Source organism: Nematostella vectensis, chromosome 11 (genome assembly GCF_932526225.1).
Source record: "Nematostella vectensis chromosome 11, jaNemVect1.1, whole genome shotgun sequence".
Classification (NCBI taxonomy): domain Eukaryota; kingdom Metazoa; phylum Cnidaria; class Anthozoa; order Actiniaria; family Edwardsiidae; genus Nematostella; species Nematostella vectensis.
This window is the reverse complement of record NC_064044.1, coordinates 5,887,146-5,904,339: the sequence shown is the minus strand read 5'-3', so window position 1 is coordinate 5,904,339 and position 17,194 is coordinate 5,887,146. Positions and strand designations below refer to the sequence as shown.

The 17,194-nt window shown below is 41.1% G+C and overlaps 2 protein-coding genes across 2 annotated transcripts; both read left to right on the top strand.

Moving 5' to 3' along the window:
• Positions 1–3,073: 3,073 nt before the first annotated feature.
• LOC5501348 (EGF-like repeat and discoidin I-like domain-containing protein 3) lies at positions 3,074–13,682 on the top strand. The gene is made up of 11 exons (XM_048734282.1): positions 3,074–3,612; positions 5,823–5,896; positions 6,745–6,922; positions 7,295–7,487; positions 7,831–8,054; positions 8,388–8,492; positions 9,231–9,381; positions 10,157–10,335; positions 10,986–11,117; positions 11,570–11,722; positions 13,591–13,682. The coding sequence occupies exons 1-10, from the start codon at positions 3,487–3,489 to the stop codon at positions 11,627–11,629; spliced, it is 1,422 nt and encodes a 473-aa protein (XP_048590239.1). The 5' UTR covers positions 3,074–3,486; the 3' UTR covers positions 11,630–11,722; positions 13,591–13,682.
• On the top strand, positions 12,906–16,408 carry LOC5501041 (EGF-like repeat and discoidin I-like domain-containing protein 3). The gene is made up of 5 exons (XM_048734556.1): positions 12,906–12,948; positions 13,591–13,669; positions 14,019–14,140; positions 14,975–15,297; positions 15,682–16,408. Exons 1-5 carry the CDS (start codon positions 12,906–12,908, stop codon positions 15,823–15,825), a joined length of 711 nt encoding a protein of 236 aa, XP_048590513.1. The 3' UTR covers positions 15,826–16,408.
• Positions 16,409–17,194: the final 786 nt, after the last annotated feature.

Sequence of the window (17,194 nt, the reverse complement as noted above, 5' to 3'; positions counted from 1 at the left end):
CTGTTTATCCCGGCCAGACAAATTTTGTCCTCCTAGTGCGATTAGGCTCTAAGTTAACGCGCGAAAAAATGAAAACAGAAAAGTAACCTCAAAATTTACCTAGGGAGCTTTTTTGGACATATGCTCCCTTTCCCTGCTAGCAGAGGCCTCTTTTCTCTGTATTTCGCTGGGCTGGAGGAAAAGATACCTCTGCCATGGGTCGCACGTTCGTTTGATCAAACCGCCGTCCACGATCGTGGACGAGATCCAGAGCGCATGCTCCGTTCATTAATTACTGGCCACTATTTTGAGCCTACAATGACTAGCGCATGCATGAAACGTATATCCGCTGCCGGATAATAAGCCCGCATTCGAAACGGCGTCCTCCGTAGAAATATCACGCGACGAATTATAAAAAGAAGCCATTCAATGCCTTATCTTCATTCAGAATTTTCTCTCTTTTGACAAACGAGTCAATCTTCCGTTTACAGGTTTTGCATATTCTTCTGGGAATAGCTGATCTAATTTTACCAAAAAGTTTTGTAACATTTTCTTCGAATCCAACTGTGCGATATTTACATTGAAGAAACTCGCCTGCCCAGATGTCTTGAAATTAATCCCACAAACAAGACAAAACTCGTCTTTGCTGCGTTTGTTGCTCAATCTTTTTAGTGACGTTTTAGGTGATTGAAATTGAACAGTTGTTTTTTTTTTTTCGAAGAGGAGAACTAACCGGAGTTTGATTCATGATTTCCGACTAAACCCATGCAAAGCATATTGACAGCTTTCGCGCGATGGTACGGGTTTTGGCACGTCGGTCGCTTATTAACGCTCACGCATGCGCAACAGAAACAGGTTCGACCCATGGCAGAGGTATCTTTTCCTCGCGAACTCCAGCCCAGCGAAATACAGAGAAAAGAGGCCTCTGCTAGCAGGGAAATGCTCCCTGACAAGAATGGAATTTTTTTGGTAGTATTGAAAACAATAGTAAAAACATCAACTGTTATTTTTTCTTACTTTCTTTTTATAACTCAATTTACCTGGGTAATGGAAATTGGTTGGTTATATCATAAACAATAGTAGAAAAGCTTCAATTGTTATTTTTTCTTGATTTCTTTGTATGAACGCTTGTTGAATAAATTAACTCCTCGAATTTGCATAACAACACGACAGCAGAAGATGGTACGCGTTTCTAGTCCACGAAAGTAGGGAACGAAAGAAAATATTATAATGCTTATAGAACGAGGGATGGATAGAAATAAATATAGGACGATTTAAGAATAACTTTCGTGGGAAAAAGTTTTGTGATGCTCATGAAGCGGAAGAATAAAGAACCGGAAGTTTTTAGTGCCGATAATAATTATCATGCATGGGGATTGTACTTTAAAATGTTATGAAAATATGATCTTGAAAAGCATATAAACATCAGAGAGACAAGAATATTTGATCAAATACCAGTATTTTCAAGAATTATATTGCATCCTTTTTTTTGGGAGTTTTAATTGTTATTTATAAGTTTTTGGTAGCGAGGCATTAAAAAGTGAGTGTCGGCATTTGTTTATAATTAGGGTCAAGTGGGGGTCATATTTCGGTTGTAAAAAAAGTCGGATTTTATTTGCCCCTAAATTTTATTTCACATATCAAAAGTAGAAATGATGCTCTTTTCGATGAATGCAAACATTTTTGCCAAATCCACATCTCATCGGCGATATTACACGATTATTTCAAGGCTTTTCAAAGTCATCTCAAAACATAAAATAAAATAAAATCGCGTAAAATAATAAGGTGCTGACAGAACAGCTTATCCTTCAGCCTGGGAGTTCCTTATTATCCATTCTTTAGGTTTATATAAGCTGCAGTTGTTTTATCACGCGTTGCGAACCGGTTTTTAGTCTTTTTCTAACAACCACGAAATTGTCTCAAATCCGGGTGCGGGAGACGAAAAATTACTTTTCGGCTTCTATCGCCAAAAATATTTATCCAAATTGATTCAAACTTTCACAGGATATCATGGTCACCCATACCTATTACCAGTTTAATTTTGAGCTAGGGCACCCAAACTTCATTTTTCCGAGAAATCTCGACGAACTCAGACCGCTGGTCTTAACTACTTGAGGGTAATTCTCAAAGCCGGTACAGGCCGGTTGAGGAGTCAATGGGTTAATTTACCACCCCTAGATTTAAATCAGATAAACTAGGCCTCTTAGACTTATGTTGTTAGATACACCAATGGAGTGGATCACATACACGGTATCAAAAGGCAAATATTGTTATGGAATTTGGGCTCCCTGTGGTTTCCTCAAAGGCAGGGAGGCAAAAATATTTTTTAGGATCTGTTTCTAAAACGCAATCCAAGGCAAGTGCAGCTTGAGGATATTGACTATCATATTTGTTTAAGGCGAGAAGCCTTAAAAGCGGGATCGGTATTGATATTGAAATAAGTGACAACGAACATTATGATGTCGTAAAAGTAGGTATATTAACCTTAGCCATAAAAAGTTAATACGATATACCGGATAGTTTTGACACATTAGGGGTGTCATTGGCTGAAAACAAGGGTGTGATCAAAACCTTTAAAAAAAATGAACCTTATTATCAAACCTGGAAACAAATAGGATTATTGTATTCCCATTTATTAAGCTTTCCATTAAAGAATGTCGACTCCTTTGTTATTGTTTACAATTAAAAATACAGCGGTTCATTTACAAGAAAACTTCGAAATAATCATCCACGACTGAAGTCTAATACTTTATTAATGATGTTTGATTGAAAGTTTCTCAGTTACTTGCTTGAATTAGCCGATGGAAATGGATTCTTTGAGGAACTCGGTATTGTGCGGGAGCATAAAATGGCGGCGTGATTGGCCTTCTTTTATGACGCGTGTATCATATCGACACTGGGTTACCCGGCGTCCCGCTGACTGAAAGCACCCCGTAACCTTGATTCACCGGTTACCATCATAAACGAATTCGGTGTAGTGAGACCTCTTGTTGAGGTGGAGCGCAGGAGGGCAAACCTGATAGGAAATTCACCTTTGGAATTCTGATTATTTTTTGGTTCGACATTGATTGCGTACCACGCATTTGATGCATCGAGCGAATCGCTGTAAACTCTTCTTAAACTAAGATCGGGTCGCTTCCCGCTCTCCTTCGCCATGGACGAACTCGAAACATCGAATTTGGCGCGGAACCACAATATTTATACGGATATTTCATATTAACTATTTAGGATTACTGTCACACACACTGGGTTCACTCTCTGTCATTATACAAGTAACAGATGCCGCTTCTTTGAGTACAGCAAAGTACAAAACAGAAGTGCTTACTGAAAGATGTTTTAATTGGATAAGGATCGTTGCTACGCAACCTTGAAACTGATACCCCGCTCACGCTGAGTCGTTCAGAGCGCTATAAAGTTCGTTATGTTTATTGGATAACTCTGCTTCACCTGTTTTAGCAACAGAGTTAATAAGCAGACGGGGGCGAAGCTCTTCCAAACTCATATTCCATGAAAAGATTGACTCCTATCGGCAAGTTTTGGGCTCCATGTAAAACAGAACTCGTAAGCATGTTGAAGGGAGGGTTTTCTGTGGGCTTCCTATGTGCAGTGGCCTGGGTCTGGATGAGTATTCTGGTAAGTTCGTAGTTTAGGTCTTTTTCTGCAAGTTCAACCATTTTGTACCATGGAGCTTGATCCATGATGGCGCTATAGGTCGCACAGAGTTTTTTGTTTGATTTTGACATCAGTGGAGACCTTTTCAACACACCATGGCATGAGAATGAGACATTTTTTTTTTCAAAAGATTTCGTAAAGCCTTCGAATAAAAAAACAAAAACAACGGGCGACCTGTATCTGCTGGTATTATGGGTTGAGCTTCAAGGGCACAAAACGGATCTGTTCCGCAGCCCGTTTTTATGCTGGCTGGGAAGATGTTAGACCCCTCGGTTGCTGGGAAAAAAATCGTCCCGAATGGTTCTGCTGACAAGTCTGTGGAATCGAACTAGTTGTGCTGGGAATATTTTTGGGGCGCTGGAGCGGATGCTTGGGGGAAAAAATCGTCCCGATCGGTTATACGGGCAATTATTCATGTGCTGAAATGCCTAACCACTGCTGGCTGGGGAAAAAAGGGGCCTAATATCTCGCTGCCTGGAGAAAAAAATGAAGGGTCCCTCCTGGGAAAAAGAAACAGATATTTCTTTCCCAGTAACTTTTAAAATAGGTTGTGTCCTTGGAGCTTCCATCTTGTTTACACCGCGACAGTTTAGGGAAGGGTTTCGAACCTTATAGACAACGTGTCTCGCATTGGTATAATTGCCAGTAAATAAAGAGAGGAGTCTTTTTCATGAAAATGTCATTTTACATTTTGATGGTACAATCTCAAAACAGCTTGTTTTATTATTCTAGAGAAATACTAACGCTTGGTTTTAAGATTTAGCCATTTAAAAGCTAACTAACTGCATGTATACCTTGAATTTCTGAATTTATAATTTTGTTTAGAAAAAAAAAGAAGAAAATCACATTTGAATTAGCTTCAGTATTGAGGTCCTCTTATTTTTTGCCCTAGAAACCGTTTGTCGTTGGGATTTACAGACAATAACAAAACAAAAGCCTTTCGTCATCTTAAACAAAAAAATGGCTAGATTAAATAAAAAACTGGATAAATAAACTGGAATAACTTAATCACTCTCATCGCTGCTAGATGCTGAATTGCGAGAGCGCAGATTCAGATTCAGAATGTTAATCGTATAATTGTCAAAAAAAAGCCGGAAAAATCTGGAAAGAAAACAAGAAAATTAGCTCAGGGTGCCCTATAGCCATGTTCTCCTATTTCTTTGTTCTTCCCACTGTCCCATTCATAAAACATTTATAACATGGGTTATTTAAAACTTTTACAATATCAACGCTGGGGCCTAGCTGGTTCTTTGTTGTTGTTAAATCTTGGTGCTTATGCATGTTTGCCTCATTATTTGGTGTCATAATAGCGACACACGCAACCGGATTGCCAAGGTTCTACACTTGCACCGCCGAAATGTGACGAACATGTAACGAACGAATACCGACGATAGGGTTTACGGCGAGGTCTCGCAATGCCTTTCGGTCAAACATTTGACAAACTCACCTCTGGGTAGTAGACAGAAATATTTTTTCCCCCTATTAATGAAAGCAAATTAACTTAAATTAGTGCACTTGAAGATAATGAGAATTTGTGCGAATCACAAGCTCGATTGAAAGGAGATTCAAAACTAGGGGTATCCATGGGTAAACACAAGACTTGCCGTGGGGCCGAGACCCGCGTTTAAGAATCTGAGCCCGAGACTTGTCAAATTCCGGAATCCGAGCCCGAGCTTTTCCGAGCTTGTTTTTGGATAACTTGCTCGAGGTATGTCATAAATATCAGTTGATAAAAGAATAAGTAGAGTTACAATCATCTTGCTACAACGGAAAACCAGTAACAACATAAAACATATAGTGTTAAACAAAATCCGAGACTCCGAGATCGCGTTTAAAAATCCGAGACTCCGAGACCGTGGTAGAAAAAGAAACGAGACTCCGAGACCCTAAAATTTTGAAAAAAATAAAAAATAAAAAAAACGAGACTTCGAGACTTGCTTAAAAACGCCGAGATTCCGAGACTTTGCAAAATTTTTGCGATAGGTACCCATCGCTACCCATAAAACTAGAATATGAATTTTTTTTTTCGGGTTCCTCATTTGCAAGGGATAGCTCAGTCTTCGCTTCGTAGTCGTCAATCATTCACAACTAAGACTTGACTGAGTGCGAACCTCTCCAACTACCGTAAGAGACGGTAACCTAACGCTTATCATTCTACTGTATTTCTGCAGACCATGACAAGATGTGAACCTATTCTAGAATGCGACCCAGTAAAAGCAGTTCCCGCCGGCCCATTCTTCCCAGGGTAAATATTACACCATTTTACAGACTTGTAGTAGGCCTCGAAATATTGACAAAGGGGGGTGGGGGTACAAAAACATAAGGAAATATTGGATTCACAGACACGCCTCTACTGGTCATTTGGAATTATTGGGGAAGGTACGTGTCCCCAGTGCCGTAACCCCCCCTCCAACCCACCCTTTGCTACGGCTAATTTTACACTCCTCTTTATTATTATTTGCATCTTCCTCCTCTTTATTACTTATTACAATTAAATTACTAATTACACCTTTACCCCTCATCCCGCATCCCCGTGAAGATTTCATAGCTCCCGCTTTTGGGTTGAAAATTGGCGGCAATGCGTTAGACTTTTGAGAATATTACACGATCCTCTGTCATTCTCGATCTGAGATAGGACTTCAGTCGTCGCATGGCACTAAACGACATAACAATATGTTTGGAAATCATCTGTGGACTACCATGAATAAGAAAATTATAGTTTTTCTCCTCATCATATATATAAAATTACGTACATAAAAATGAATGAGTAAACATTTGAATTTTTTCGCCAATTTTTTTTGCAGTCCAGTGACTACAGGCCTATAGACGTACGCCCCTGTCTGTGAATTCAGAAATTTCACGGCACTTGCCGTTTTTTCTCCTTATGGCAGCCATTTTGAAAGGGCCCGAGGAACAATCGTTTTTGTTACCACAGGAATCCAATTTGATTATAAGATTTCCAGAGCAGCATATCCGAGAGGGGAAGGAGTCCGCATCAATACATTTTTACAGTCGAAGAAAAAAAATAAAAAGAAGTATCAAATACCAAATGATTAGCATCTAGCAAAATCATGAGCAATTCTGTCTTTGTAGGAATTTAACACAGATCAGACTCAAGTGCCGTCACTCAGCCCTGTCAAAAGGGGCTGCCTATGACGTCAGAGCTTGCATATACCTTCCATACCCACTGTCCTACGAATCGACGTCTATCAGAGATTACGCCCAAGAATGGAACGAAATTGGGTACCAGACAGGGTCACGTGTTTATCGAGTAAGTATAAAGTCACGCGATTTCATAGTGCCAGTCGAAATCTAATTTATCCGACCCCATTCTATTTCTAAAGCATATATAATCTTTAAGATAATGAGATATGAGATTTGGACATTCAAAATGCAATCAAAACTTTGTCTCACGTGATTCGTTCACCCCCCTCCCCCATATTAGCTTTGTCTAAAGTATGTATGTATTCGTGTGTTGCAATTTGTCATATATTACAATGTTTTTCATGAATGATGGTTATATATATACTCATACTCTATCCCTTAGGGTGTAGAATTTGCCCAAGTGCCACAACGATATCACCTATCTTAGCTTCTTGATACGACCCCTGACTAAATTTCTTAATTTCATTATGTTTGTCAGTATGAAGCCCTAGAGCAGTCAAAGATGGTTTCTATAGGCATGTATGTGTTCTTCGACCTGCAAAAGACCACGGATAAGGGCAAACTTAACAGGGTGACCATGCACCTTAGAGTAGAATATAAGGCGAATAACACGGCGTGTTCCTCGAAGAAAGAAGTCCAGTTGGATTATTCGATGGAAATGTATCGTCCAGGTATGTGCATTTCTGGCCCAGGAAATACTGTGGAAATAATTTTTCACTAGGTTAAAAAAGTATTAGACTGGTTAGATGGGACATTTATGTAATTGGGTTGAAAATTGTACTTTTATGTTACGGGAAAGGCTGTACTTGAAATTACAGAGAGTAGAATCAACTAAGATCCACCGCATACCATTCATTTCAAGGGATTTTGGATCCTTTTTATTTATTGCAACTGGATAATGTAAACAGAGACGATTTTTTTTTGTACGACATTCTTTATGTTTTAATATTTTTATACACGCGTGCATGCCTCTTAAATTCTAATATCACTTTGACCTACACCATCCATTCGTAGCTTCTCCAAACTTCACAGCACTTGGGATGCAGTACGGCGCTATCAAAGAGAGCCAGCTGCACATGTCTGCTTTTAATCCAACATTTGGGTTCGGACCACTGCATTTTGCTCGGCTGAATGATCCCCAATCATCATATCAAGGATGGTCAGTTCCTAAAGATCTCAGAAAAGACAAGGGGTTGTACGCACAGTTCGATTTTAAAAGACTGGTGGACTTGGAACTGGTAAGCTGACAGTTGCGGAGCATCCATCATCTGATGCAATGTTTTAAGGAGTTGATCTTCTTCCCCTTTTGGAGTGTATCCCCTCCCTCAACTTCCTGAGCCACCAATATTTTTTTGCTGAGAATCACATTCATGAGGCGATCTCAAATTGATGATGACTAATTTGTGGACAATGTGAAAACAAAAGTTTCCCCCGCTCTAAAAAGAGGGAATCATCATAAGATTCCCCTTCCCCACTCCTCTTGGAAAATTTGGTCAAGCCTCAACAGGACAAATTTCGATCCGCGCTTGTGCTTGTGCATTTTCAGTTCACAAATTCTGCTTTTCAACCAGATTGCTACTAAAGGCAGGTCTTCGGAGCACATAAAAGAGTTTGAGTTAATGTTCAGCACCGATGGATTAAACTGGAAGCCGTACAAGGGAGCCAAAGGAAAGAAGGTTAGCTTGACGTACATGTAGCTAAAGGGATAATGGTGATGACGTGCAAGGGGAGCTGAAGAGATATAGGTAAGCTTGACGTACAAGGGAGCTAAGGGTATAAAGGCAATGACCTACAAGGGAGTAAAAGGTGAGCTAAATTGACGTACAAGAGAGCTAAAAGGATAAAGGTGATGGCGTACGAGGGAACTAGAGGGATAAAGGTGATAACGAACAAGGGAGCTAAAGGGATTTAGGAAAGCTTTACGTACAAGGGAGCTGAAAGGAATAACAAGGCGATGACGTACAATAGAGCTAAGGGGATAAAGGCGATGGCGTACAAGGGAGTTAAAGGGATAATGGTGATGACGTACAAGGGATAAAGGTAAGCTTCACGTACAAGGGATAAAGGTAAGCTTCACGTACAAGGGATCTAAAGGGATTAAAGTGATAACGTACAAGGGAGCTAAAGGATAAAAGTGATGACGTTCAAGGAAGTTTAAAGGATATAGGTGATGACGTACAAGAGAGTTAAAAAGATATAGGTGATGACGTACAAGGGAGTTAAAAGAATATAGGTGATGACGTACAAGGGAGTTAAAAGAATATAGGTGATGACGTACAAGGGAGTTAAAGGGATAAGGTGATATAAAGCATTGTATTCTGGAAAGCGAGAAGCTTTTTTTTTTGGAATCATTGAAGTTATGGGAAATGTTATTTTGTTTGTTTTGAGTTTTACTATAATTACTTTTCTTTCAGGTCTTACAGGGAAACGAAGGGATCGAGGTCGTATTTAATGTAATGGTTGGTCCCATTCAAGCACGTATGCTAAGGATATTACCCACTTTGATCAGGAAGGACCCTCGAGCGCAGTTCGAGTTCTATGGCAGTTATTCACTGGAACCACCTTGTAGGATAACATTTTCCTATATCAGACTGTCTTATGCTTTTTAAAATTTTACTACCTGAATTGTTTGTCGTGTTATGCCTAGTGCACACTAGCGACATATCGACATAACGACATAGGCGCGCGCACTCTTATTTTTACATAACGCCATAAGAGAAAAAACATGTTTTTTTCTTTTATATCGGGCTAAACATAGGGCACGCGCCATCGCCATCGCCATCGCCATCGCCATCGCCATCGCCATCGCCATCGCCATCGCCATCGCCATCGCCATCGCCATCGCCATCGCCATCGCCATCGCCATCGCCATCGCCATCGCCATCGCCATCGCCATCGCCATCGCCATCGCCATCGCCATCGCCATCGCCATCGCCATCGCCATCGCCATCGCCATCGCCATCGCCATCGCCATCGCCATCGCCATCGCCATCGCCATCGCCATCGCCATCGCTTTCACCATCGCCATCCCCATCACCTCCACCTTCACCCTTACCTTCACCTTTACCTTAACCTACATCTTTACCTTAACCTACACCTTTACCTTCATCTTAACCATCGCCTTCACTATAACCTTCACCTTTACCTTCACTTTTACCTCTATCTTCACCACGACATTCACCTTCATCCTCTAACTTAACCTCCACTTTTACCAACATACTCACCTTCAACTTTACGTTTAAGCTATGACCTCACCTTTACCTCCACGATCACACTAACCTTTGATTTAACAACCATCAATTATCTTCATTTTTACTTACTTTTCATTTTTCTGTCCCAGTGGATGACCTAGGGCTAGTTTACCATATTCCGGATAGTTCTATCACAGCTTCAAGCAGCGCTGTTGGGAAAGATCCGCCTGCGGCCAGACTGAATAACGAAACGGGCTGGTGCACAGGCATCAAGGACGAATTGCAGTATCTTCAAGTGGACTTACAGAACCCTACTATCATAACAGGGGTAAGCTGAGGGCCTATATTAGGCGACCACCTTTTAAGCGGTCGCCTTTTATCAAGTGGCCACTCTCTAAGGCTCCGAAATATTCGTCAGTAAAAGTCTTTATTTGAATACCTCAATCAAGCTCCCAAGGCCACATGGTTTAACTAGAAAAACTACAGGCAAGCTGTAGAAAAACTAGATGGTCTGCGTAGGCGTGGTGTAGTCATGGTATAAATCAACACAAGGTTGAAAGGGAGTAGTTGCGCTGACGTTTCGAGCGTTAGCCCTTCGTCGTCGACAGAAATTTGACATAAAATGAGCATGCAATATAGTGATGTATGTAAGATACTTGTTGGCGACATTTTTTCTATTCTTTACACCCCTATTCGTATCCGTTATTGTTTTTGTTAATGCCCATTGAGCGGTCAAAAAACATGTTTAAACAGCAAGAGCTTACGCTGGGCTAATGCATCTTAACAAGTGTATATTCGGGTTTTTGTTCATACGTCAGCATAAGCCGATCCAGTTTATGCTTTCAAGGTTATTGCCCAAGACATTTCGCCTTTTACATAAATCAGTACATGTATTGATTTTGTTAAATCAAAACAACAAGCCATCCTTTTGAAAGTGGGTGCAAACTGACAAACACGACTCGATTGTCTTCTTTTCAGTTTACTGTTCAGCCTCACGCATGCGCATATCAGGACGACCCCCAGTGCCTACATAGAGTGACGTCATTGTACTTAGCCTCGTCCTCAGACGGCACTAGCTGGCTTCCGTACATACAGAATGGAGAGGATAAGGTGAAAATAGCGTAATCTCTGAGGCCCGTTTCATACGTCGCGCTTCTGCCGTACCGAATCTAATTGTTTGGATTGGGCACATGAACAGTTCGACGTCTGAATCAATTAAGTTCGGCACGGCACCAAGCAGGCAAGTACACAAATGGGTGCGCAGGGTGCGCGCGCACCCCCCTTGGCGGCAAAAAGATTGGGTCATTTCTCCTTAAAAGGAGTCTTCTAATACTAGGCTTTTTCCATATGATACCTATGACTGACACCCCCTTAGCCAATCCTGGGTACGCGCCTGCTAAGCGCGGCTGCAGCAGTTGACGTGCTGCACGGCAAAAGCACGACACCGATTCAAACGTCATTTGTCCTTGTATCACGTGCTTTAATCATTGTATCACATGCTCTGAAATTCTACCATGTTCTTTATTCACCACACGTGCTCATATACCTTATCGTCCTTATAGCTGTTCCTGGGTTCGTTGGTCGAAACATGGCCACCACGCACACCCTCCTTCGACCAATAACCGCGCGATTCATCCGACTCGTGCCAAAGACCTACATTACCGATATTTGCATGCGAGCTGAGCTGTACAGGGCAAACAGTTCTGTTACCTCAGGTACGCATATATACATACCATTGCCGATATTTGCATGCGAGCTGAGCTGTACCGGGCAAACAGTTCTGTTACCTCAGGTACGCATATATACATACCATTACCGATATTTGCATGCGAGCTGAGCTGTACAGGGCAAACAGTTCTGTTACCTCAGGTACGCATATATACATACCATTATCGAGATTTGCATGCGAGCTGAGCTGTACAGGGCAAAGAGTTCTGTTACCTCAGGTACGCATATATACATACCATTACCGAGATTTGCATGCGAGCTGAGCTGTACAGGGAAAATAGTTTGTTACCTCAGGTACACATATATACATACCATTACCGAGATTTGCATGCGAGCTGAGCTGTACAGGGCAAACAGTTCTGTTACCTCAGGTACGCATATATACATACCATTACCGAGATTTGCATGCGAGCTGAGCTGTACAGGGCAAACAGTTCTGTTACCTCAGGTACGCATATATACATACCATTACCGAGATTTGCATGCGAGCTGAGCTGTACAGGGAAAATAGTTTGTTACCTCAGGTACACATATATACATACCATTACCGAGATTTGCATGCGAGCTGAGCTGTACAGGGAAAATAGTTTGTTACCTCAGGTACACATATATACATACCATTACCGAGATTTGCATGCGAGCTGAGCTGTACAGGGCAAACAGTTCTGTTACCTCAGGTACGCATATATACATACCATTACCGAGATTTGCATGCGAGCTGAGCTGTACAGGGCAAAGAGTTCTGTTACCTCAGGTACGCATATATACATACCATTACCGAGATTTGCATGCGAGCTGAGCTGTACAGGGCAAATAGTTATGTTACCTCAGGTACGCTATATACATACCATTACCGAGATTTGCATGCGAGCTGAGCTGTACAGGGCAAAGAGTTCTGTTACCTCAGGTACGCATATATACATACCATTACCGAGATTTGCATGCGAGCTGAGATGTACAGGGAAAATAGTTTGTTACCTCAGGTACACATGTATACATACCATTACCGAGATTTGCATGCGAGCTGAGCTGTACAGGGCAAAGAGTTCTGTTACCTCAGGTACGCATATATACATACCATTACCGAGATTTGCATGCGAGCTGAGCTGTACAGGGAAAATAGTTTGTTACCTCAGGTACACATATATACATACCATTACCGAGATTTGCATGCGAGCTGAGCTGTACAGGGCAAACAGTTCTGTTACCTCAGGTACGCATATATACATACCATTACCGATATTTGCATGCGAGCTGGGCTGTACAGGGAAAATAGTTTGGCCAGACCACGCCCAGACCACGCCCCACGCCAGACCACGCCCCTTCGAATATTTAATAACGACACCCTATCGGTCCGGAAGGACCGAAGCTCTGGCAAACTGTGTCTTTAGGAGCATTGCGCGTGCGATGGAAAATAGTCGTCAAATAGTGAAGACTTTTTTCAAAAAGTCGACTTCACGTTGCAAGGCGTTTTGTCAATGATTAAATGTCATATCTTTTAAAATGATAAGCCAGATGAACAGGCGTCGCTGTTGTTTATGTACACCGCTCACTATAAAAAATCTCGCAAGAAAAAAATATCTCATTATAAAGTCTTGCAAAGTAAAAGTATTTTTCCATTAATGTTAATGCAATGTCACATAAATTTAAGAACATCCACACGTTTTCAGCCTTAATATGCTCCAAAAATAAAAACAGTTGAGTCTTTACTAAAAACTAGACCACATAAAAAAGAGTGTAGTCGGAGACAATGGTCCAACAACAAGAAAAACTCCACGCCCGATTGGTATTTGTATAGGATATTTGTATAGGATATTTATTTGATAGGCTCTGTATTTTATTTTCTTTCTTGCAGAGCCGGTCACGTTTGCAAGGAGCATGCTCTTGGTCCCTGACGAGGATGTCCTGTTCATGTGCAGCGCTGAGCATTATGGGTAAGGAAAACTTTAAGTAAGGTAATCGCCATATCCTAGCTAGGGCATTTACTATATTTGGCCACGTCCGCAGAAATTATTACAGAAATGGCGCTGAACTGAAACAGGCTATTTTGCTATCACTTATCAAATTGTACTACTGCGCCCTGGTAGGGAGGATACCAAGATAAGTGACTCGTTAGTGCATTCCGGGGAGGAGGGGTGGCGGAGGCAATAAGGACAGTCACCGAGGAGATGACGACGACGATGATGATTGTGGGGGTGATGATGATGATGATGATGATGATGATGATGATGACAATGGTGGTGATGATGATGAATAAAATGATGTTGATGATATCTCGCTTTAATCGCCAGACACTGATGAATGCGCAAGTAACCCATGCCGGAACGGTGGTACATGCATCGACAGACTGAACGGGTTTAGCTGTAATTGCACACGCTATTATGAAGGCGCCACTTGCCAAGATTGTAAGTACTCAAATAAACAGCTGTCAAAAGTTAAGGAGTACAATATTTCCTCTTACATACTGTAGTCCCAAAGTGTGGGGTTGGATACCGTCCCATTCCTAATCCTAGCCAAAACCCCACCCTAATCGAGTTTTCATTTTCACCTTATAGGTATTTTTATTTTCACCTAATAGGTATTTTCATTTTCACCTTATAGGTATTTTCATTTTCACCTTATAGGTATTTTCATTTTCTCCTAATAGGTATTTTTATTTGCACCTTATAGGTATTTTCATTTTCACCTTATAGGTATTTTCATTTTTACCTTATAGGTATTTTCATTTGCATCTTATAGGTATTTTCATCTGCACCTCATAGGTATTTTCATTTTTACCTTATAGGTATTTTCATATGCACCTTATAGGTATTTCCTGTTAGCCTCAAAAACAGTGATACAATAAAATACAATGCAATACAATTGTATTTCGCAACTCTTTCTTTACATTTTCTTTATTATTATTATATATAAATGTTTATTTTTATTTTTGAAAAGTGACTGGGAAAATATACATACAAAGGAGATACCTAGGGCCTAATATAACCGCTAGGTTTTCTAGTTAGACGCCAGGCTTGGAGAGTGATTTCATTTATCATCATTATCATCAGTATCAACATCATAAGCAAAAAAATGCCATTGTCAGAAAACGCCACCGCGAAACATTACCATACCCAACATGATAATTCTCGTCACTATCATTGTCACTTTTACCGCTTCTATTATCATCAGCTGCAACAATATTTACGACAATATCCTGATCCTGTTTGTCATGATAGTAATCGATATTTCTTGTGTAGTTTTAAACATCACCTGCAGAATTACAGCTATTGGCCTCGAAAGTGATGCCACCATTCCGGACAGTAGCTTCAGCGCATCATCCAATTACAATGGCTTTGACGCTCGCTATGGTCGACTGAACCACGCCAAGTCTTGGGAACCGAGCTCTTCAAGTGGTGACCACTACCTACAAGTCGACATGATATCCGTGTACATTGTTTGTGCCGTAGATACACAAGGGGGTTATCATACTGTATATGATGATTGGACCACCAGATACAAGCTTTCATTCGCACTAGAGACAGGGGCATGGAGTATCTACCAAGAAAATGGCGCCGATAAGGTAGGCGTTAGGGGCGGATCTAGCTGTTCGCTAAAGGGGGGGGAGGTTGGCTCAGTGACAAAGGGGGGGGGGAGTTGTATTTTTTTTGTTGCATATGGCTTTCTGGCAGCCCAAAGGGGGGTTTAAACCCCCTAAACCATCCCCATAGATCCGCTACTGGGCGTATATTTTATAAAAACTTGGAGCTGTCTGCCATTTTGGATTATGCCATTCCTAGAGTAAGAGTAGATTCCTTTTTACATATTCGGACTGCCTTATATGTACCCCAAGAGCCTATGTATGTAGAACAATGTTAGTGCGGAACACAGGAATCACAAGAAAACTACAAGATGCCTGAAATGATGGCATGATTTATACTTAACCCTGCTATTCATTTACTTACAGGAATTCATAGGGAACGTGGGCGAGACAGACGTGAAAAGCAACTCCCTCGCCAATCCGACCAATGCACGGTTTATCCGGTTCATTCCCACTGCTTACAATAGCTGGCCGGCGTTTAGAGTGGAGGTGTACGGATCTAAAGCCTAGATAGCTTGAGAGCTTTAAAAAAGGATTTTGTACAAAGATGATACAGGCACCTCTTTGTGAACACTCTATTGCAGTGGCCCCACTTAAAGAGACTTTGTCAGCCACATCTTGATTCTATTATCTATAAAAGTAATTTTGAAAAAAAAACATAATCTAAACATTAAGTTGTCCATACTAAATTCAATCAAAGATAAGGCAATAGTTTCTCTAGCCTCGTCCCCAGGTGTCCTGTGACTGCCCTTTGTGGTAAAAAATTCCCTGCGATAAGCTGTCTAACGGGCAATTCCACCACGGCGAGCGGCAAATCAAAAGTGACGTCATTTACAGACAAGCCGCTCAGCCAATAGAAGCCAGGGAACGAAGCTATAGTTTCCCTAAATAAGTAGTTTCTTGCAGGGCCGTTGTTCTTAGCGACACCAGGAACGGCTGCGAGGGACCCTACAAAATCATGTGGTTCACCCCATTATGTTCCCCATGTGTATTAAATGTAAATGCATGTCAAATAAAACAATAGGGGGTGAGCACGCACCCTGCGCACCAGCTTCATTTTCATCAACTACAAATAAATAATTTGTTCTAAAAACGTGTGCAAATGCTTTGTGCACTTAACACAGCAACAAACATTTGTTGATTACACGAGCTATGTTACGTATTAGTCGTTCGGGTAAGTTTGCTCGGCGTTGCCATTACAAGAAAAAAAATGTAATCAGTCTATCCATCAAAATGGCCGCTGAATAGCGGATGACCATTGTACAGGTGTTTATTAGACAGTTACTAAATGTGCAACTGAGGTCCTTACAGGTTCCAAGAAGTTGTAATCATCTGCGCTTAGCACAGACAACAAACATTTGTTGATTGCACGAGCTATGTTACGTATTAGTCGTTTGGGTAAGTTTGCTCGGCGTTGCCACTACAGGAAAAAAATGTAATCAGTCTATCCATCAAAATGGCCGCTGAATTGCGGATGACCATTGTACAGGCGCGCTTAGCCTGAGTTAACAGACCCTCGCTCAAAATCTAATCGAAACTTGAGCGAGAGTCTGAGCAACGAACTGGGATGTAACGTACTGGATGGCGTGACACTGCCAAGATCCGGGTAGTGATTCTGATTGGTCGACGCGTATTTAGACAGCACACACACCTTCGCGCGTTTGTTTTTACCCTATTCACCAGAAACCTCTATTTTTATTTCGATTAAGATGGAATATATTTTAATATTTAATAGTCATATTATCTCAAGAAACATAAGGGAAACGCGTGGATAAAATGAGGGATGTTTTTCGGGTCTTTTAAGATGTAATGTAAATGTAATTAAAATTACATTTGTAAATAAGAATTTGTTAAGAATAAAAAAATGATGATGATGATG

Excerpts from the sequence above, each read along its gene's own strand:
- LOC5501348 (XM_048734282.1), top strand. The coding sequence starts at position 3,487 with ATGAAAAGATTGACTCCTATCGGCAAGTTTTGGGCTCCATGTAAAACA. Across the intron at positions 6,923-7,294 it reads CAGGGTCACGTGTTTATCGA|TATGAAGCCCTAGAGCAGTC; the intron begins GTAAGTATAAAG and ends TATGTTTGTCAG. Across the intron at positions 11,118-11,569 it reads TACAGAATGGAGAGGATAAG|CTGTTCCTGGGTTCGTTGGT; the intron begins GTGAAAATAGCG and ends TCGTCCTTATAG.
- LOC5501041 (XM_048734556.1), top strand. The coding sequence starts at position 12,906 with ATGCGAGCTGAGCTGTACAGGGCAAACAGTTCTGTTACCTCAG. Across the intron at positions 12,949-13,590 it reads AAACAGTTCTGTTACCTCAG|AGCCGGTCACGTTTGCAAGG; the intron begins GTACGCATATAT and ends TCTTTCTTGCAG. Across the intron at positions 14,141-14,974 it reads AGGCGCCACTTGCCAAGATT|TTTTAAACATCACCTGCAGA; the intron begins GTAAGTACTCAA and ends TTTCTTGTGTAG.